Genomic DNA, 22,485 nt, shown 5'->3' with positions numbered 1-22,485 from the left:
GTGGTCTAAGGCACCCTGTTATTAAGCTGGTTATTAAGACCAGCTGCCTGCAATTACTGCAGGTTCGAATCTCGCCAAGGCTCAAGGTTGACTCAGCCTTCCATCCTTTCTAAAGTAGGTAAATTGAGGACCCGGTTTGTGGGGGCAATAAGCTGACTTTGTATAAATATACAAAAGGATGAAGGCTATTGCTTAGTGTATTGTAAGCCGCCCTGAGTCTCCGGAGAAGGGCGGCATATAAATCAAATTCAAAAAAAAATGGGGCACTTGGGACCTCTTCCTGATGGCCATACATGACTCAAAGACTTCAGGTAACCATACCTGACCCCCAAAAGACATGAAATACTCTCCAAATCAAATTGGAACAAAAGCTCTATTACTATTTCTTTGGCTACTTGTTCAGTCCCAAACATGATCCTATTATGATCAACCATCAACCATCAAACCAGAGATAGAAGGGAGCTTGGGAACTTCTAGTCCAACATCCTGCTCAAGCAGGAGACTCTGTACCATTGTAAACAAAAGCTTTTAAGTATCTTCTTAAAAGGCCCTGGTGTTGGAGCACCCACAACTTCTGAAGGCAAGCTGTTCCATTGGTTGGTTTTTCTCACTGTCAGGAAATTTCTCCTTAGTTCTAGGTTGCTTCTCTCTTTGTTTAGTTTCCATCCATTGCTTCTTCTCTTGCCTTCTGGTGCTCTGGAGAATAGGTTGACTCCCTCTTCTTTGTGGCAACCCCGTAAATAATGGAAGATTGCTAGCACGTCACCCCTTCTTTTCACCAGACTAACCATTCCAAATTCCTGCAACTGTTCTTTTTATGTTTTAGCCTTCAGCCCCCCGCCCAATCAACTTTGTTGCCCTTCTCTGCTACTCCAGTGTTACCAAAGATGACACCAGATTTAACCACATTTCAAATTTTTCCTACTAGTTTCTTGGGATTGAAAAGCAGAATTCTCTAGTTATTCTATCATTATTGAGTTGTTGTCCTTGCAGTGTCATTTTCTACCTTTCATTTTTATTTCTTGTTATGTATGTTATACAGGTAGTCCCAGTGGTGGGTTGCCCCCGGTTCGGACTAGTTTGCAAGAACCGGTAGTAAAACTGCACTCGTGCCAAAGCAAGAAAGTAAAAAATAATTCCTTTCGATAAGAGCGCATAGAAATAGTCAGAGAAGGCGAACCACCCAACTGTATTTTAACAAGATGCAAATTCTTTTGATAGAATAGAATAGAATTCTTTATTGGCCAAGTGTGATTGGACACACAAGGAATTTGTCTTTGGTGCATATGTTCTCAGTGTCCAAAACAGAAAAGATACATTCGTCAGGAATCATAAGGTACAACACTTAATGATAGTCATAGGTAATAAGCAATCAAATCGTACTAAGAAACAAATAAAACAATATAAATTGTAAAGATACAAGCAACATTGTTATAGTCATAAGTGGGAAGAGATAAGTACTAGGAAGGATGAGAAGAATAATAGTAATACAGTCTTAGCAAATAATTTGACAGTGTTGTGGGAATTATTTGTTTAGCAGAGTGATGGCATTCAGGGGAAAAACTGTCCTTGTGTCTAGTTGTTCTGGTTGTGCAGTGCCCTATAGCGTCGTTTGGAGGATAGGAGTTGAAACAGTTTATGTCCAGGATGTGAGGGGTCTGTAAATATTTTCACAGCCCTCTTTTGACTCGTGCAGTATACAGATCCTTAATGGAAGGCAGGTTGGTAGCCATTTTATTTTCCTGCAGTTCTAATTATCTGTTGAAGTCTGTGTCTGCCTTGTTGGGGGTTCTGCCCCAGCTCCAGATTCCCAAGGATTGTGACACACACCAATGGTCCTTATCAAAGTTATAATGTACCAAGAATAAACAAAGTCCGGCAAAGGTTGGCAACCAGCCCAGAAAACAAGATACGATAAGACACTCACTCTCCAAAATGCTCTGATGTTTCTGCAATTCTGTCTGCTTTGTGTGTCTGAAACTCTGGGATATGCAGGCTGCTATCATCATCAGGGTTTGCTCTAGGAGTCCTTTCCTTATGACTTAAAAAAAGGCATAATTCTCTCAGGTTCTGCTACCATGATAATGGAGGCCCTTTGGCTACAAATAGTCCAAGTCTTTCTGCTCAGACTTTACACCTTTAGAGGCACAAAAACTCGGAAACAATTGGAACAAAGATCCAAACACGTTCAGGAAGTCATGTCTTTCTAAAAATCTAAGATCAACAGAAAGAAATTGTGTAAATCCAACTCTTAGGGGTGTGGACATGCTGCAACAGGAAAAGGGCAGTGTTTATCTAGCAATTCTGTACAAGAAGATCTGGAGATTCTTGGATAAGATCAGTTCTTCTCTGGTGTAAGGTAGAAGAATCTGGCTCTGGCCTTGAGAAGGGGATAAAAGACATGAACACTTATGTAAATCTGAGAAAGTAGAAAGTGTGGGAACAACACTTTGCTGCCCGTCTAAAGAGGCCATGAAGGAGGATGAAGAGACTTTCAAGAGATGAAGGGACTTTCAATACATCCTCCAAATAAAGTAGCATTTCTGAAATCCTAATGGTGTCTGGCCTGGCCTTGCTTGTCTGGCTGCCTGGCAAAGATCAAGGCAAGTTAGCCCCCAGAAGAGAAGAGTCCCTTTGACACCTCCCCTGCATATCTCCCCCACCCTGTACAGGAAGCAGATTCTCTTGACAGGAAGAGCCATTTGATAAAGAAGCTATGGACTCTGCTCTTCTCCATTCTTCCTTCCAGTAACCTTAAACAAAGAGAAAAGAGACAAAGAAAACGAATTTCATCTCCATGATAAACAAGACTGATTATCCACTGAAAAATGTGGCATGAGATAGCGCTTTATTTATGTATTTTAAAAATGATCTTGTGGTGAATTTGAAGTAAAGAAGACCTCCAGCTGTTGGAGAGAATCAGTTGCCTTGCAGATCCTCACTTCGATCTACCCACTTGGCTGGCGACATTTCAGCAACACCTTAAAGCGAGATGGGGATTGTGTAACCCCAAAGTGTGGTGTGAAATCCGGAGCTTGGGATTTGTCTGGCCACAATAGCTGGAAATTTCTGAGAATGCTGGTGAAGATGAGGAAGAGCTCCATCCGAGCCAAGTTTTCTCCTAAGCAGACTCTCGGTCCTGAAAAGGCAAAGTGAAGAACAAAGAGAGAAGTCAATCCAATCGCTGAAGTCTGGCAACCAATTGCAACTGCCGAACCTGTTTGTTTCTCGAAACTATGATCCCAAATCTCATGAGATTTCCAAACTTGGTAACAGTTCTTTTGCATTCTTTCCTTCTCTAAAAGATTTATCTTCCAGGCCTCTATGAAGCACACCTCATATGATTTAGACTTTAAAAAGAAGTTGAGACTCCGGAAAGAGTGCAGAAAAGGGCAACAAAGATGATTAAGGACCTGGAAGTTAAAATATATGAAGAAGAGTTGCAGGTATTGGGTATGTCTATTCTAATGAAAAGAAGGACTAGGGTGGACAATGATAGCAGTGTTCTAAAATTTGAAGGGCTGCCACAAAAAAGAGGGGGTCAAACTATTCTCCAAAGCACTAAAAGGTAAGACAAGAAACAACGGATAGAAACTAATCAAGGAGAAAAGCAACCTAGAACTAAGGAGAAATTTCCTAACAGTGAGGACAATTAACAACCAAAGGAATGGCTTGCCTTCAGAAGTTGTGGATGCTCCATCACTGAAGGTTTTTAAGAAGAGACTGGACAATGACTTGCCTGTAATGGTATAGGGCCGTGATGGCAAACCTATGGCACGCGTGCCATAGGTGGCACACAGAGCCATATCGGTGGGCACACAAGCTCAGCTCCGGCACACATGCACACGCCGGCCAGCTGATTTTTGTGCCTTCTGGGCCCCCTGGAAGTCGGCAAACAGGCTGTTTCCGGCCTCCAGAGGGCCTCCAGGGGGCTGGGAAAGACCGTTTTCACCCTCCCCAGGCTCCTAGAAAGGCTCTGGAGCCTGGGGAGGGCGAAAAATGGGCCTACAGGGCCCACCGTGCCATTGCGTGCCAAAAGCGGGGAAAACGTGGGGGGGGTCGCGCACACATGCCCGGAGTGGGGCGCATAGAATTATGGGTGTGGGCATGCACACGCGCGACTCCCCCGTGCTCCCCCCACTTTTGGCACGCGATGGCAAAAAGGTTAGCCATCACTGGTATAGGGTCTCCTGCTTGAGTACACCTTTCATGGTCCAGGACCAGGTGTTCTGGAATGACCATATTCAACATGATTACCTGTGTTTCTTTTAAACCCCATTTTCCTATAGGATGCTGAATTATAAACTGAGCCCAAGTGCTGACTTTCACAAGTCTCTAAAGAAAGGTTTCCACTAAAAGTGTGTGTGTGTGTGAGAGAGAGAGAGGGAGGGAGGGAGGGAGGGAGGGAGGGAGGGAGGGAGGGAGAGGGAGAGAGAAATACTCACACACAGAGAGAGAAATACAGAGAGAATAATTCACCTGCTGAAAATGCCAAAAAGGCTTCCGGCTTCACAAACTCTCCCTCTTCATTCAGGAAGTTGGAGGGGTTGAACTCATGTGGGAACTTCCACTGAGATTCATCACGATGGGCAGACTGGATGTTGACGAAAACCATGGTGTCCTGCAGAAGCCAAGACAAGCACACAACGAAGATATTGAACTATAATCCTATGGCGCTCCCATAAAATGAGATTCAAAAGGAAGACTCCCTTTGATCTCAATCTCTTGCTTTCTCTTGCTCTTACATGCAAACCGCCTCAGGTGAGGAAGACACAGGTCTTCTTATTTATTTATTTATTTATTCATTCATTCATTCATTCATTCATTCATTCATTCATTCATTCATTCATTCATTCATTCAATTTATATACCGCCCTTCTCCCGAAGGACTCAGGGCGGTGAACAGCCAGAATAAAATACATGTAATACAAATATTAAAAACATTTAAAATATATTAACTACTATGGCCCCAAAAAACAATTTAAAACCAATTCTAAAACCCAATTTAAAATTTAAAACAATTTAAAAGAGGTTAGGCCAGGCCAGCCTGCTGGAAAACGAACTTATTAAGGGCACGGCGGAACGCGCGCAGATCTGGGATGTTCCGTATCTCCGGGGGGGGAGCTCGTTCCAGATGGCAGGTGCCCCCACAGAGAAGGCTCTCCCCCTGGGGGCCGCCAGCCGACATTGTTTGGCCGACAGCACCCTGAGAAGTCCCTTTCTATGGGAGCGTACTGGTCTGTGAGAGGCTACTGGTGGCAGAAGGCAGTCTCGTAGGTACCCTGGCCCTCCCGGAAGACCACCGGGAGTCAGTGCAGCTCGCGCAGGAGGTGGGCCCTATGCCAATCAGTGGTGGGTTTCAAAAATTTTTACTACCGGTTCTGTGGGTGTGGCTTGGTGGGCATAGCTTGGTAGGCATGGCAGGGGAAGGATACTGTAAAATCTCCATTCCCTCCCCACTCCAGGGGAAGGATACTATAAAATCACCATTCCCACCCCACTCCAGGAGAAGGATACTGTAAAATCTCCATTTCCTCCCAATCAGCTGGGACTCGGGAGGCAGAGAATAGATGGGGGCAGGGCCAGCCAGAGGTGGTAAAATCTATTGCAGTGCTTTGGACATAAATAGACTGGGGGGGAAATAATTCCAAACAGTTGTAACATTTGTGTAGCCCAGTCAAATCATGGTGGTTTCAACTCTTCTATTCCTGGGCTGATTCTGCTGTAGAACACAGAGCTCTCTGGCAGTGGTGGGATTCAATTTTTTTTACTACCTGTTCTGTGGGCATGGCTTGGTGGGCGTGGCAGGGGAAGGATACTGTAAAATCTCCATTCCCATCCCACTCCAGGGGAAGGTTACTGCAAAATCCCTATTTCCTCCCAATCAGCTGGGACTCGGGAGGCAGAGAATAGATGGGGGCAGGGCCAGCCAGAAGTGATATTTTCCGGTTCTCCGAACTACTCAAAATTTCCGCTACCGGTTCTCCAGAACTGGTCAGAAGCTACTGAAACCCACCTGTGATGCAGATTCATCAACACCTCACTACCTGAAAAACAATTAAAGGTTTCTTTCTTTCTTTTTTTACCTTGGGAATTTTATATCGGAAAAACTGCACATCTGTAATGGAGGCATGAGGAATTCCAAGAGGAGCAACATTTGAAACACGTTGGATTTCGTGAATGACGGCATTGGTGTAGGGCAACTTTTTCCTGTCTTCATACTTCACAATTGCCTTGTTTCCTACCACCATGTCTATTTCCTTCCAGCATTTCTCTGAGGAACAAATAGCTCAGTTATCTTCTGTAAAATGTTTCATTGACTTTAAGTAGACATTGGTTTATTTTCACCAGAAATGATGAGAGTGCAGCTCTCTGAGTTCCCAGCCATGATCATGATCCCCCAATTTGGGCCCCTCCCTCATTTACATAATAAATAAAGTCCTTACTATTACAGGTCAAGAACCCTATTTCACAATTCTTTACCTTGGATCTCTGGAAAGGCCATCAAATAGAGCAACGTCCACTGCAGTGTTGACGCCATCGTCTCTCTGTTCCAGCCACAAATAGGTTAGACAGTAAGATTAGTAGCTGCTCTTCCTCAAAACTTGACCCTTTCCTCTCTGGCTTTTGTAAGTTAAAACAAAGAATGTTATTACAATCAAATGGAAAAAGGACCTTCTCCCACTCTTTAATTCAGTTGATAACTCCAATTTGAAAGCAGGAATTCATTCTGAAAAATAGGACTCAAAACAGAAAGGAAGTAGGGAGATGGGAAAATAGCTGTTGTAGCTCAGACGATGAGGAGGTTGGGGAAGAACTTGGGCCAGTTCTGGATCCTGATGGATGACACAAAGATAGAGCCAGGGCCATCTGGCATTTCCCAGCCACTGGAGAGGAGCTGCCTTTGGAGTCAGAGATGAGTGAGGAGGAGGAACAGCTGGGGCCTGTTCCAGAAGCACAAATGCGCAGAGCAGTTAGGAGAGTTGAACAATGGAGGACAAGGAGTCAACTTGGGAAGCAAAGCAAATGTGAACGCTGAATGGCTCCTCCCTGGCTGGGGAATAAATAGGAGGAACAGGGAGTGGTTTGGTTGCCACAGACAACCATTCACATTTCCGGAAAGTTTGCTCCTTGTGTGTTTTGTGTGACAAAGACTGCCTTGCCAGAACTGAGGTTTGTCTATTTCTCTGTTTGAACTGAGTTAATTTGCAGCCTCCCGGCTGGGAGCTCACAATCTTGCATTTATCATAATTAACTGATAAGGACTATTATTTCAGTTAACTTCTTGCCTGGACTTTCTGTTGGTGAATGCAGTTAATTCCCAATGTGTAAATAAAGAGGGTTTTTTTCTTTGTGGGGGAGTCTGTTTCTTGCTTCTGCAAAGGCCGGCAACTTCTCCTGCTGACAACCCTTCCCAATGAAGTTTGGGGAGAGATTGAGGGTCCCTCAGAAGATCCTCCAGAGCTGGCATGTTTCCTTTCCTCCTAGTCCTGATGGAAAGGTCTGCCCTAGTCAGTTGGGGTATGGACAGCATGCAAAGCACAAGGACATGGCTCCAGGGGTGGGCTGCTGGGGGTTTGAAGGGGTTCGGGAGAACCTCTAGCTAAGATTCTGTGCATTTCAGAGAACCCCCAAATCCCACTCCTGGCTGGCCCCACCCACCCTACCCTGCCCCTCCCAGGAGTCCCCACGCGCCCATTTTGGATGGAGGTAAGTTCAGGGTGTGTATGGAGGCTCAGGGAGGGCGAAAAATGGGCCTACCGGAAGATCCAGAGAGCCTCCGGAGCCTGGGGAAGCTGTTTTCACCCTCCCAGAGGCTTGAGGAAAGCCTCTGGAGCCCGGGGAGGGCAAAAATGTTCCTCCCCCCGCCGTGGTGCAGGAGGCTGACTAGGCCACGCCCACCATGGCCACACCCACCCAGCACAACTGAGTAGAGAATCCTTTGCTAAAATTTTTGAAACCCACCCCTGCATGGCTCCGCTCACACAACATGTCATCCAAGCCAGGGGTGTCAAACTCAAGGCCTGGGGCCCGGGGCTCAGGGCCCGGATCTGTCCTGTGAAATGCTTATATCTGGCCCGCAGGACTGCCCTGGAAACAGCAAAAGACCAGCCCACATTGCCTCTGCCAGTGAAAATGGAGCTCCATTTTAGCTGGCATGGGGTTTCAGGAGGCCATTACAACTGAAAACAGAGCTCAGGAGGTCCTTTTCGCTGGCAGAGTGCTTGGACCACCAGAAGCGCCCCCAACATGAGTGACGTCAAGCTGGCCATGCCCACCCTGGCCCCCACCCACCCACTGAGGTCAGACACAAAACTGATGTGGCCCTCAATGAAATCGAGTTTGACACCCCTGATCCAGGCGGAAAGAAGATTTGGCACAACATCTAGAAAAGTCCCGATATCAACGTTTTTGTGATATTTTCAGGAGGTTAATGTCAGAAAAATAGATCCAAGGTGAGAGGAAGAGAAATCCCTGCAAATTTAACAGCAGGAAAAGACTGAAGGATCTACAGTACCTTCTGCATTTCTTCTAAATATGCATCAGTGAAATCTCGAGGTTCTCCTACAGTCAAAGTTGCCTTGTGCTCTTCGATCTCTTGTTGAAAGATAGTGTCCATTTTCTTTGTAAGTGTTAATAATTTCTGATGGGGCAGGGGAAGGCTTCTCACAAAGGGCACCTCATTGTAAAGCTACCAGCAAAGAAAAGAAAAGCCAACATTGATTAATTTGATCAAGATCAATATACCCTCCTTTGTAGGATAAATGGAGCAGGAAAAGAAACCCCTTGTAACCTATTTACAATTTGATAGGGACTCAAATGCCCCAATCAGATAAAATTTCAAAAAAATGTCCCAGTGAGGTAAAATTTGCCCTGGTTAAATTTGGATAGCTGCTGTTTTTGACAATTAACTCACACAGAAGCTTCACCCACACTTCCCGTAACTCTGATGAGAAATTATTCCAATTATAAGGAAAATTGGCTGTTCTAGCTGCTAAGAAAACCAGACAGTTTCCAAAATAGGTGAGACATGAAAACTCAAATTCCCACCACCTAATTGCACACTTATTTCGAATATTCTTTTGGATTCTTGTTAAGGATACCAAGGGCCAGGGTCCTGCTGTCATTCGGGAATTTTGATGTATCATATCCAGCAGAGTTTTGAGGAAGCCGTTATCATATTCAAAGTGTTTTCCATATAATATGGTAGACATTATGTTGGCAACTGCAGTGTCCAGAAACCCAAAAGGATCAAAAGGCACATCTGTCAAAGAAAAGAAATTAGTTCCCAATCAATTCATCTGCCTTTATGTTCCTTTATAGGAGTCACAATGTCTATGTAATAAATCCATTCCTGTAATGATAAGGACACACTGTCTGTCTTCTTGCCTGTCTCCCCATCTCTCTCTCCCTTTCTCATCTCTTTCTCATCTATTTACCATCTTTCTGTCTGTCTGTCTGTCTCTTTTTCTCTCTCTCTATCATCTCTCTCTCTTTTTCTCTCTCTCTGTCTCTCTTTCTCTGTCATCTATCATCTCTCTTTCTCTCTCTCTCTCTCTGTCATCCATCCATATCTATCTATCTATCTATCTATCTATCTATCTATCTATCTATCTATCTATCTATCTATCTATCTATCTATCATCTATCATCTATCTATCTATCTATCTATCTATCTATCTATCTATCTATCTATCATCTCTCTCTTTCTCTCTCTTTCTCTCTCTTTCTCTCTCTTTCTCTCTGTCATCCATCCATCCATCCATCCATCCATATCTATCTATCAATCAGATGATGGATGATAGATAGATAGATAGATAGATAGATATATTTCTTTCTATCTATCTATCTATCTATCTATCTATCTATCTATCTATCTATCTATCTATCATCTATCTATCTATCTATCTATCTATCTATCTATCTATCATCTATCAGTCTAATGATCACCATCATCTATCTAATTTATGGACCTGTCCTATTTATCTACCCTGTTCCCCCCAAAATAAGACATCCCCTGATAATAAGCCCAATCGGGCTTTTGAGCACATGGCAGTAAGGCCAAGCACTAATTTCAGGGTTCAAAAAAATATAAGACAGGGTCTTATTTTTGGGGAAACACGGTATCTATCTATCTATCTATCTATCTATCTATCTATCTATCTATCTATCTATCTATCTATCTATCTATCATCCATCATCTATCAGTCTAATGATCACCATCATCTATCTAATTTATGGACCTGTCCATTTTATAAGCCAACGACTCTGGACAGCATACAATTTCAGACAGTGAGAGTGGAAGTTCCTTCTCCAAACTTGTGGGTTGGTTTCCAAATGTTTCATTACCAGGTTAGGTAAAATCTTCAGCTGAATTTAGGGAATGTCAGTGTTGGAGTTCTTCTGATTTTAGACAGTATACAGCAAATGTTGCCCCCTAAGCACCTTTACTGTTTGCAGAGGCATTATCAGAAGAGCACAAAATCAGAGATTTCGGTTCTCTGATCAGCTCACCATGAACTTTGGGCAAAAGAACCACGAAGGTCAAATGGCTTCTGCTATTTTCGATCTTTTTCTAACAAACAAAAATCTTGCTGAAAGCTAAAACAATGTACAACTAAACATTTTAGCCCCGCCAGGTAGTGTAGATCATTAGCAGAAACAGGTATATGAGCTCTAAGGTACAACTGAAAAGACTCCTTGGGGATTATCAATGCAGAGATTATGTCTATGACATTATTATTAATAATATATGTTTTAGAGAAGCTACAAAAATTAGGAGGCAGGCTCCATACACAGGAGGAATTGGTGAAAGAGCAGTCAACAGAACCAGTTTCTCCTCAGGAAAATGTAGGTGATTCAGAACATGAGAAATCCTTGAGAATCCTGCTTTGGATTATGAACTGCAAAATATATTTTCATACTCCAGTCTCAATTTGTTGCTGTGTTAGTCTTAACTCCAGGGCAAGCATACCTTGCTAAGCATGGCATCTATGACTGTTTTTTTTTAATCTAAAATCTTTTGGTGACCATCACATTGCAGAAATGCTCCCAGAGACATCATGAAGCATGGTGGGAGGTAGACCAGTTTCTGAGGGCTAAGAGTATTTCATGAAAATAGAGGTTGGTGATTATTTATTTATTTATTGGTTCGATTTATATGCCGCCCTTCTCCGGAGACTCAGGGCGGCTTACAATGCGTTAAGCAATAGCCTTCATACTTTTGTATATACCTGCTTAGTAGGGCTTTCGGCACCCCAAGCGGTGTTCTTTTTTATACAAAGTCAGTTTATTGCCCCCACAATCCGGGTCCTCATTTTACCTACCTTAGAAAGGATGGAAGGCTGAGTCAACCTTGAGCCTGGTGAGATTTGAATTTGCAGTAACTGCAGGCAGCTGGCAACTAAGTGCTACTTTAACAGCACTTAGTCCACTGTGCCACCAGGCTCTTCTTAGTTATGTTTCCTAGGCTAACCATTTTATATACAGGAATCTTTCCCCTTTCTCCCCAATTCTCTATGAACATCCAAAAACATACTCAGAATTTTAATTTATAGCCTCCTAACAAGAATAAATCAGATGAAGAATGGTTGGAGCAGTGGTGGGATTCAGCCGGTTCGCACCACTTCAGGAGAACCGGTTGTTAACATTCTGAGCAGTTTGGCAAACTGATTGTTGGAAGAAATCATTAGAGCAGAGAACCGGTTGTTAAATTACTTGAATCCCACCACTGGGTTGGAGGCAGTGATGGTCTGCTACCAGTTCAGCCCCAATTCGGGTGAATTGTTTGTAGCGGTGGCAGGAAGCTCCGTCCACCCACCCGGATATCATCAAATACATTCTGCACATGTGCAGAAGCTTCTTCGTGAGCGAACTGCTAGCAAAGATAAGTGAAACCCACCACTGGTTGGAGGATTTGGGTTTGGCTAGTGTAGAAAAAAGAAGGACTGGGGGGGGGACATGATAGCAGTGTTCTGGTATTTGAGGGGCTGCCGACCCAAGAGGAGGGGATCAAATTATTTTCCAAAGCACCTGAGGGCAAGACAAGAAACAATGGATGGAAACTAAACAAGGAGTGAATCAACTTGGAAGGAAGGCTTGCTGGCATTTTCCATATGCTTTTGCTGTAACTGCTTGGGAATTAGAGGGTGGGAGATAGTCTTCGGAGATGGAGCGGACTCCCTCCCAGCCGGTTCCAGCCTGGTTCCAAGACCATTGTATGCTGAGACTGACCTGTTACCTGCCTAGCACCTCAGCGTTCTCAAAGCAACCTTGCGGCATCACATTGGCTGCCAGTGGACTGGTTGGGGAGTTGGGTTTTGGGAAAATGGAACGATTGCTTTGTGCTTTGTGCTGGACCTTGAGATTCCACCTGACTTTACTGCAACCACTTTCTCTCAGTAAAAGTTCTTTTGATTCAACTTAATGGAGTCTTGCTTTCCTGAGGAACCAGCTGGGGCAGATCCTTACAGTATGGCTAGTCTAGAGAAAAGAAGGGCTAGGGGTGACATGATAGCAGTGTTCCAGTATTCGATAGTCTGCCACAAAGAAGGGGTGTGCGTCATATTTTCCAAAGCACCAGAAGGCAAGACAAAAAAAAACAATGGATGGAAACTAATCAAGGAGAGAAGCAGCCTGGAACTAAGGAGGAACTTCCTAACAGTGAGGACAATGAAGGAACAACTTGCCTTCAGAAGTTGTGGGTGCTCCATCACTGTATGTTTTTAAGAAGAGACTGGACAGTCACTTGTCTGAAATGGTATAGGATTTCCTGCTTGAGCAGGGGGCTGGACTAGAAAACCTCCAAAGTCCCTTCCAGCTCTATTCTGATTTTGAATATTCCAGGACTCGTGCTCTAGAAACATTACAAGCAAAGAGACAACCTGAATAATCTGTCTTATTTTGGTTAATAGAGCTTGGAATTTCATGCAATCAGAATACTAAGATCCACCTATTCTGCTTCAACCTTGAGGTCAACTCAGTTGGGCCCCATGGAAACCAAAACCAACATTGAAATAGCAATCCCCTAACCATCCCTTCCTCCTCTTCCAGGAGAGCTTACTCATGTTTTTAGTGAACACTTGAATCAAACAAGTTGCCTCCTCCAGGATCTTTTCTTCCATTGATTTTCTGCCCACTCCAAAGTTTCTGAGAAGCAACAATGAAAACCTTCTTTGCTCCTTCCATGCTTCACCATATCTTAATGTCAGTAAACCTAAAACAACAACAAAAATATATCATCCTGCAGTTATTCACTTTTATCTTGATGTCTATGGAGCTTCTCAGTCATCCAGGTCATGGTTGTCCCAAAGTTGCTTTTTCAAGGGGCAAGTGGACTTTCTGGTTTTTCTTTGAAGACATTTTGCTTCTCATCCAAGAAGCTTCTTCAGTTCTTCAGCTCAGAGCTGAAGAAGCTTCTTGGATGAGAAGGGAATTGTCTTCAAAGGAAAACCAGAAAATCCAGTTGATACACAATAGATACAAACTTAAAAGTGAACTGCTTCAAACTCGATTGCAGAAAATACGACTTTAGCAACAGAGTGGTCAATGCCTCGAATGACTCTGTGGTTTCATCCCAACCCCCCCAAAATTTTAACCTTAGACTGTCTACTGTTGACCTCACCCCTTTCCTAAGAGGTCTGTAAGGAGCGTGCATAAGAGCACCAGCGTGCCTACCGTCCCTGTCCTAATGTTCCCTTTAATTGTATTCATTTTATGTATGCAGTTCATGCTTATACTTATATATATTATCTAATACGTACTCGACAAATAAATAAATAAATTATAATAATTTAAAAAACCCAGGAAGTCCAGTTGCCTCTTGAAAAAGCACCTATATGACATCCATGACCTGGATGACTGAGAATCTCCATAGACATTTCCTTGAAGATGTTTTGCTTCTCATCCAAGAAGCTTCTTCTTCAGTTCAGTCCTTTATGAACTGAAGAAGCTTCTTGAATGAGAAACAAAGCGTCTTCAAGGAAAACCATAGTCCAGTCGCCTTTTGAAAAACACCTTCGGGACATCTTTATCTTGCTTATCAGTAATTATGTAGTTTTAAAATAAAGGTACAGGGACGCGGTGGCAGTTTGAATCCCTAGTGCCGCCTAATGGAGTGAGCTCCCATTACTTGTCCCAGCTTCTGCCAACCTAGCAGTTCGAAAGCACCTAAAAAATGCAAGTAGAAAAATAGGGACCACCTTTGGTGGGAAGGAAACAGCATTCTGTGTGCCTCTGGCGTTTAGTCATGCCGGCCACATGACCACGGAGACGTCTTCGGACAGCGCTGGCTCTTTGGCTTTGAAACCGAGATGAGCACTGCCCCCTGGAGTCAGGAACGACTAGCACATATGTGCAGTGGTGGGATTCAAGTAATTTAACAACTGGTTCTCTGCCCTAATGATTTCTTCCAAAAACCAGTTTGCAAATACATTGAATAGGATTTTTTTTTCAGCTGAATACTGAAATTTCTACTGTACTGTTATTTATAAATGTTGCAAAAGAAAAAAAAGAAGAAGGGAACAAATTCTAACATTTAAAGAATTAAACCTTTCCTTCTCTTCCTGGAAACTTTGAGACTGAACTCCAGAATGCAAAGGAAAAGGAGGATTGGCAGCTGGATCACAGAACGGGTAACTTACTACTGGAAATCATATACAATTACCTTTCTTCCTAGTGAGGAAATCCATGATAGGAAATGATGCTCTCCCAGCAAATTCTATGCCTTTTGTCACGAGGGCCTCTTTTGCTAAAGGAAACCCATGAATAAAGACTGCAGGTATTCCTCCAAGATAAAGACTGAAGACAGGGCCGTATGTTTTTGTTAGCTGAAAAGAAGTAACCAAGCTCGTTAGCATAAAAGCATCAGGAAATTAGTTGGGACCAAACACTGCAATGTTGCAACAGAATAAAACTTCTTCATCAAGGATCACCCGAAAAAATTTACTTGGAGCTCCATCAAACTCCATTCCCCAAAGTGTTTGGCCAATATCATGAGCCAAGGTGGCGCAGTGGTTAGAGTGCAGTACTGCAGCTACTTCAGCCGACTGCTAGTTCAGCAGGTCAGCAGATCAAATCTCACCGGCTCAAGGTTGACTCAGCCTTCCATCCTTCCGAGGTGGGTAAAATGAGGACTCAGATTGTTGGGGGGCAATATGCTAATGCTAATGCAATATGCTAATATGCAATATGCTATATGCTAACTTTGTAAACTTTGTAAAACGCTTAGAGAGGGCTGTAAAGCACTATGAAGCAGTATAGAAGTCTAAATAATAATAATAATAATAATAATAATAATAATAATAATAATATCAAGGAAGGCACTCAAGAGAGCATCTGTAGCTCCTCTATGTCTAAAACTTCAACTCCCAGAATTCCCTAGCCAGCTTGCTGGAGTTGAAGTCCTCCAGGCTTAACATTGCCAAGATTGGAGACCCCTGGTCTAGAATGAGTACAGATAGTCCTCAACTTAAAATAGTTCATTTAGCGACCGCTCAAAGTTACAACAGCACTGGAAAAAAGTTTCCTATGACCATTTTTCACATGAAGGTTGTGATCTTCGTGTGAAATTTAGATCACATGGCCACGTGATCTAAATTTGGCAACTGATTCCTATTTATGATGGTTGCAGTGTCCCGGGGTCGTGTGATCATCTTTTGCCCCCTTCTGAGAAGCAACGTCGATGGAGAAGCCTCCTAACAACGGTGTTACTAACTTAAACAACTGCAGTGATTCACTTAACAACAGTGGCAAGAAAGGTCATAAAATGGGGCAGAATTCACTTAACCAGTGTCTCACTTAGCGATAGAACTGTTGGTCTCAATTGTGGTCATAAGACGAGGACTACCTGCATTCACTAAATTTACACACATACACACACACACAAAATATCTGTGGTTTATCTGGCTGAAGAAAGGGGAGGAGACGATGGGTGAACCAGGAGAGATTTTATCTGCTGAAAACATCTCATTTCCAGAGCTTCCAGGGAGAGGGTTACTGAAATCTTGAGTAGGATGATAGAAGGTCATAGAAGGATGGAGGTGGAGAAGAATACTGAAAAGAGACAAACCTCTTCATCGCAGATGGACCTAAGGGCATCTTCTGAAGATGGGAACATTCTGCTAACGTGAGAAAGTTCCAGCCAAGCATAATTAATACCAGTGGTGAAATCCAAATTTTTTTACTACTGGTTCTGTGGGCATGGTTTGGTGGGCGTGGCAGAGGAAGGATACTGCAAAATCCCCATCCCCTCCCCACTCCTAGGGGGAGGATATTGCAAAATCTACATTCCCACCCCACTCTGGAGCCAGTCAGAAGTGGTATTTGCCGGTTCTCCAAACTACTCAAAATTTCCGCTGCCGGTTCTCCAGAACCTGTTGGATTTCACCCCTGATTAATACCCTTGTTTAACTCCAATGAAAGGGAAGGTTTTAAACCTTGCTGTGCACATAAGGGAGTTCCAGTAAATATTCTGACTTCAGAAAAGGGTCTTATGTTACAGAATGAGGGAGTTTAAATAGTAATTGTTGTTTTATTTCAGAGTCTCTTTCTTTTGTTCTGTGTTCTTTTGGTGAAAAGATTGGCTATAATTTGATTAATTAATCTGACTGAGGGTGGGGGAGAGTACTTTATAGCATTTGCCAACAAAGTAAATACTTGAAAACAATAAACCAGGGTTTGGGGGGTTTTTTTGCTTTTCCTTTCAGGTTGATTGCTGAAGATGTAAAAAAAGAGGGAGAATGGCCGGCGGTAGGGGGTAAATACCTTAGTGCTTCTTAATTAGCCTTGCACAAGTAAAAAACAGACCTGGATGTATTCCTACATAATGTTGTGGGGAAAAAGAAAAAATGTCGTGAGTACGTATTGTTCTTGCTGTGATGTTCCTGTTGTTGTCTAATAATTTCCCAAGGATCTAAAGAAAGAGGATCAAAGCAGCCCTACCCAAACAAATGTACAGATAAAGGAAGCACTAGAAGACACAGACTAGTTGGTCAATTTATATTTCTCAACCATGTCCGCTGTTGTTGTTCAGTCACTAAGGATGTCCAACTCTTTGCGGATGGACTACAGCAGTCCAGCCCCTCCCCCCCAATCTTCCACTGTCTCCTGGAGTGGAGCTCAAATTCACCTTCATTGAGTCAATGACACTATCTAAACATCTCATCTTCTGCTGTCCTCTTTCTCCTTCCGTCTTCCATCTTTCCCAACATCAGGGTCTTCTCCAAGGAGTCCTCTCTTCTCATGTGGTGGCCAAAGTGTTTGAGCTTCAGCTTCTGGATCTCTCCTTCCAAAGAACAGTTGGGTTGATTTCCTTTAGTTTGACCTCCTTGCAGTCCAAGGGACTTTCCAGTCTTTCAAACCGCCTTTTAATAAATCTGCTAACAAGGCTCTGTGAGAACCTAGCTTGTTTGATGGTGAGCAGCTGCCCCGGGATAAGGCAGACCATGTAACTGCTTTCCAAAAGATCATGAGCTTTGATGCAATTTTGCTGTCAGGGCAGAAGCATGAAGGGAGAGCATAAGAAAAAAATTATTCCCTTTGCTAACTCTCACCTTTTGTCAAGAGTCCAAACAACTCCTTATTGCAATGACAGTGTCCCACAAATACCTCTTTAAAGCCTGCTTAAAGGACAGAAGTCCCTTTGTTCAGCTCTGTCAGAACTTTGAACAGTCATGGAATGAATGGTCATTAACTGAAAATTACTTTAATAGATTTGTTTATCTACCTGTACTTGATTCTCCTATCTGTTTCGTCTATTATAGTCTCTCAAAGTATAAAACAAAATTGAAGGCAGGTGAAGGAGAGAGAAAAAAGAATGGACCGATCTGGAATTCTGCAAAACCGGAATCATAAACTATTCATTCATGCAGATAAACAACACCTTCCTTTAGACTTCTAGAACATCAAATTTCTCCAGCAGTTTTTGGAAGGTGAGTGTTTCATTCGGGAACTTGGCAGGAGAATCAAATTCACATTAAAGAGCTAATGAATTGTTCAGAAAAAGTTCCATGCAATTAGGAATGAGGATTCCTCTGTATCAAACGGCAGCTGTTTTCATATTTCAAATCCTGGATGAAATAAAAATGGTGTCTCATGTAGACATGTTAACAGACATACACAATCATGCTCCTTCAGTTCTTTTTGCAGGAGCAAAAATGTTGGCAATTCACTCTCTGGAGTTTAATAAACGAGTGGATAAGAAGTCTTACCTGATCAAATTCCTTCAGAGGGTCCCTCTTACTGAAATGAAGTACATTCCCAAGCAGTGGTAACCTCCATGGTCCAGGTGGGAAACCTTCCGGACGATGGTTCTTCCATAGCCAGAGGAATAGTAGGGAAAGAACGACCATCCAGCTCAAAATAGCCATGTTCAAAGCAGAGAAGTCTGCCTCCCTCTGTGTTTCTCTCTACCAATGTCTGTGGCAAATCAGCCAAAGATTAAGATGAGGTCACACAGTGTTCCGAAGCCAGATTTCATAAGCTGCATTTTGGCAAGCACAAAATTAACATTAGGGACCTTGGGGTGGGGTGGGGCTTGTGAAAATACAGCAGTATTTGTCTAAAATGTTGGGAAACATTTCATCCATGAATCTGGAGAAGATGGTCCTTCAATTAGCCAACGAAAGGCAACATTACGGAAAGAAAAACAATGAAAAACAAATATCCTGATCATGTCCTCAGTGGGGCTACAAAAATATGGCTATGCTCCTTTTTCCATGCCTCCCCCTCACATGAGATGGAGAACATGGGATACACAAAGTTTGTAAGCCAATTTTGCAAGCTTTTCTCTTGGCATACATTATACTCATGGGAGGCTTGATAGAAAGGCTCAACAAATTCAGAGGCCAAAGTCCCTCATTACTGGTTTTGATCTCTAGCTGTGACTTTCAATCTGGTTTGGAGTAGGGTGTTTCACGCCCAGAGACCAAAAGTGGTTTTCAGTAGGTTCTGACCAGTTCTGGAGAACCAGTAGCGGAAATTTTGTGTAGTTCGGAGAACTGGTAAATACCACCTCTGACTGGCTCTGCCCCCATCTATTCTCTGCCTCCTGAGTCCCAGCTGATCGGGAGGAAATGGGGATTTTGCAGTAACCTTCCCCTGGAGTGGTGAGGGAATGGAGATTTTACAATATCCTTCCCCTGCCACGCCCACCAAGCCAGGCCCACCAAGCCACGCCCACAGAACAGGTAGTAAAAAAATTTGAATCCCACCACTGCCAGAGAGCTCTGTGTTCTAGAGCAGAATCAGCCCAGGAATAGAAGAGTTGAAACCACCATGATTTGCCTGGGCTACACAAATGTTACAGCTGTTTGGGATTCTTTTTTCCCCCAGTCTATTTATGCCCAAGGCACTGCAATAGATTTTATTCCAAATCCCCCAAGGAGTTTTCATCACGGTCAAAGGAAACACCCAGTCCAGTTATGCCCAGTAACCACACAATATCAGCTTTTACACACCGTAAAAATATATCTCCATATATTTGTTTATCCCAAGCTTTAAATCCGGAGTTATTATCTCTAGCGGTTTCATCCTTCCAAGCAGTCTATTACTCCCAACGACCGGTAAGATTCCACAGAGTTGGTCTCCTCCGGGTCCCGTCAGCTAAACAATGCCGGCTGGCGGGCCCACAGGGGAGGGCCTTCTCTGTGGCTGCCCCAGCTCTCTGGAACCAGTTACCTCCCGAGGTCCGGACCACCCCCACCCTATTGGCCTTCCGAAAAGCGGTGAAGACCTGGCTTTTCCGGCAGGCCTGGGACCGTTGATCTCGCTCTTGCGATCCGGCGAGATCCGGCCATGAATGGCGTGAATGAGTTTTTAATGTTTTTAATTCTTAAATGTTTTTAAAATGATTTTAAATGCATTGTGAGCTGCCCTGAGTCTTCGGAGAGGGGCGGCATACAAATTGAATTAATAAATAATAAATAAATATTATTCAGAATAACAGAATAGCAGAGATAGAAGGGAGCTTGGGAACTTCTAGTCCAACATCCTGCTCAAGCAGGAGACTCTGTACCATTGTAAACAAAAGCTTTTAAGTATCTTCTTAAAAGGCCCTGGTGTTGGAGGACCCACAACTTCTGAAGGCAAGCTGTTCCATTGGTTGGTTTTTCTCACTGTCAGGAAATTTCTCCTTAGTTCTAGGTTGCTTCTCTCTTTGTTTAGTTTCCATCCATTGCTTCTTCTCTTGCCTTCTGGTGCTCTGGAGAATAGGTTGACTCCCTCTTCTTTGTGGCAACCCCGTAAATAATGGAAGATTGCTAACATGTCACCCCTTCTTTTCACCAGACTAGCCATTCCAAATTCCTGCAACTGTTCTTTGTATGTTTTAGCCTTCAGCCCCCCGCCCAATCAACTTTGTTGCCCTTCTCTGCTACTCCAGTGTTACCAAAGATGACACCAGATTTAACCACATTTCAAATTTTTCCTACTAGTTTCTTGAGATTGAAAAGCAGAATTCTCTAGTTATTCTATCATTATTGAGTTGTTGTCCTTGCAGTGTCATATTCTACCTTTCATTTTTATTTCTTGTTATGTATGTTATACAGGTAGTCCCAGTGGTGGGTTGCCCCCGGTTCGGACTAGTTTGCAAGAACCGGTAGTAAAACTGCACTCGTGCCAAAGCAAGAAAGTAAAAAATAATTCCTTTCGATAAGAGCGCATAGAAATAGTCAGAGAAGGCGAACCACCCAACTGTATTTTAACAAGATGCAAATTCTTTTGATAGAATAGAATAGAATTCTTTATTGGCCAAGTGTGATTGGACACACAAGGAATTTGTCTTTGGTGCATATGTTCTCAGTGTCCAAAACAGAAAAGATACATTCGTCAGGAATCATAAGGTACAACACTTAATGATAGTCATAGGTAATAAGCAATCAAATCGTACTAAGAAACAAATAAAACAATATAAATTGTAAAGATACAAGCAACATTGTTATAGTCATAAGTGGGAAGAGATAAGTACTAGGAAGGATGAGAAGAATAATAGTAATACAGTCTTAGCAAATAATTTGACAGTGTTGTGGGAATTATTTGTTTAGCAGAGTGATGGCATTCAGGGGAAAAACTGTCCTTGTGTCTAGTTGTTCTGGTTGTGCAGTGCCCTATAGCGTCGTTTGGAGGATAGGAGTTGAAACAGTTTATGTCCAGGATGTGAGGGGTCTGTAAATATTTTCACAGCCCTCTTTTGACTTGTGCAATATACAGATCCTTAATGGAAGGCAGGTTGGTAGCCATTTTATTTTCCTGCAGTTCTAACTATCTGTTGAAGTCTGTGTCTGCCTTGTTGGGGGTTCTGCCCCAGCTCCAGATTCCCAAGGATTGTGACACACACCAACGGTCCTTATCAAAGTTATAACGTACCAAGAATAAACAAAGTCCGGCAAAGGTTGGCAACCAGCCCAGAAAACAAAATATGATAAGACACTCACTCTCCAAAATGCTCTGTAATAATTATACGTTGTTTCCAGCAAGAAATTACTAACTGCCTGCGACTTAAATAGGCTAAGGGAGTGGCCAATTATCCTCAAACCTTACTCTTGAGGAGACCTCCTCCTCCTGAGTAGCCACTCCTGCTCTTTGGCAGCTCTGCGTGCTCAAGCATTGAGGAGAGGCTCCTCCACTTCGCTCTCTCCACTTGAAGGAGCCTCTGGAGGTTCTGAAGGCCCAGGCTGAGTCTCTGCCTCTGGCACCACATCCTCTTCAGCCTCCTCGCTGTCGCCTTTTCTGTAGGCTTCCTATTTGGTACGACGTAGCTGCTTAAGTTTAGCTGTGAACCAAGGTTTATTGTTACTGTATATTCGCAGGTTTCTGGTCAGCACACATAGGTCTTTACAAAAACTGACATATGATCTTAGAGTATCTGTGAGTTCATTTAAGTCTGCAAAGGTATCTTCGAAAACATTTCAGTCAGTGCAGTCAAGGCAAGCCTGTAGTTTTAGCTTTGCCTCCTCAGTCCAAGTCCTCACTAATTTAATTGTTGGATTCATGGTTTTAAGTCTTTGTCTGTAAGCAGGTACAAGGTGAATCTGGAATGATCAGAGTGTCCCACAGCTGCTTGTGGTAAAGACCGATAAGCATCTTTTCATGTTGTGTAGCAATGGTCTAAACAAAGTATTCTTGCTTCTAGTGAGGCAATTGACATGCTAAAAATATTTTGGTAGCTCTTTCCTTAAATTTGCTTTATTAAAATCTCCTAAAATAATTGGAAGTGAATCTGGGTATTTAACTTCAGCCCACATAATCTCGTCAGCTAGAGTTCGTAATGCATTGTTTACACAAGCTTGTGGAGAAACACACACAGCAATTGGGAGAAATAAGAAGAACTCTTGCGGAGAATAGAATGGTTTGCAATTGATAATTAATGTCTAAAGTCCATATCACAGAATTTCTTTAGTATAGTTATATCTCGGGACCAGCAGCTGTTAATATATAAAGATAGGCCTCCTCCCTTCTTTTTACCTGATGTTTCTGCAATTCTGTCTG

General features: G+C 43.0%; 1 protein-coding gene across 7 annotated transcripts; it reads right to left on the bottom strand.

The window, feature by feature from the left end:
* Positions 1 to 1,212: 1,212 nt before the first annotated feature.
* Positions 1,213 to 18,463, bottom strand: LOC117670379 (cytochrome P450 2K1-like). Of its 7 annotated transcripts, none has more exons than XR_015729564.1 (9): positions 18,210 to 18,463; positions 14,666 to 14,828; positions 13,064 to 13,216; positions 9,105 to 9,265; positions 8,519 to 8,692; positions 6,484 to 6,620; positions 6,087 to 6,274; positions 4,480 to 4,621; positions 1,213 to 3,139 (listed from the first exon to the last, which is right to left on the bottom strand). XR_015729564.1 is itself a non-coding variant. In XM_087876995.1 (9 exons), exons 6-9 carry the CDS (start codon positions 6,539 to 6,541, stop codon positions 2,949 to 2,951), a joined length of 579 nt encoding a protein of 192 aa, XP_087733121.1. In that variant the 5' UTR covers positions 6,542 to 6,624; positions 8,519 to 8,692; positions 9,105 to 9,265; positions 13,064 to 13,216; positions 14,666 to 14,828; positions 18,210 to 18,425; the 3' UTR covers positions 1,213 to 2,948. The 7 variants fall into 7 exon arrangements, 5 of the variants coding, with proteins under 5 accessions (XP_087733121.1, XP_087733120.1, XP_087733123.1 ...); XM_087876995.1 differs by having other exon boundaries at positions 6,484 to 6,624; positions 18,210 to 18,425; XR_015729565.1 differs by lacking the exon at positions 13,064 to 13,216 and having other exon boundaries at positions 6,484 to 6,624.
* Positions 18,464 to 22,485: the final 4,022 nt, after the last annotated feature.

The sequence above is a fragment of the Pantherophis guttatus genome, chromosome 11 (assembly GCF_059756535.1).
Source record: "Pantherophis guttatus breed Tessera chromosome 11, ASM5975653v1, whole genome shotgun sequence".
In the NCBI taxonomy this organism is placed as follows: Eukaryota; Metazoa; Chordata; class Lepidosauria; order Squamata; family Colubridae; genus Pantherophis; species Pantherophis guttatus.
Note: the sequence above shows the minus strand (reverse complement) of the source record. Positions and strands in the feature narration are given on the sequence as shown.

Coding starts and splice junctions, on each gene's coding strand:
- LOC117670379 (XM_087876994.1), bottom strand. CDS start 18,368: ATGGCTATTTTGAGCTGGATGGTCGTTCTTTCCCTACTATTCCTCTGG. Junction 9,266..13,063: donor AGTGTTCACTAAAAACATGA/GTAAGCTCTCCT, acceptor TTTCTTTGACAG/ATGTGCCTTTTGATCCTTTT. Junction 8,693..9,104: donor CAGCAGGACCCTGGCCCTTG/GTATCCTTAACA, acceptor CTTTGCTGGTAG/CTTTACAATGAGGTGCCCTT.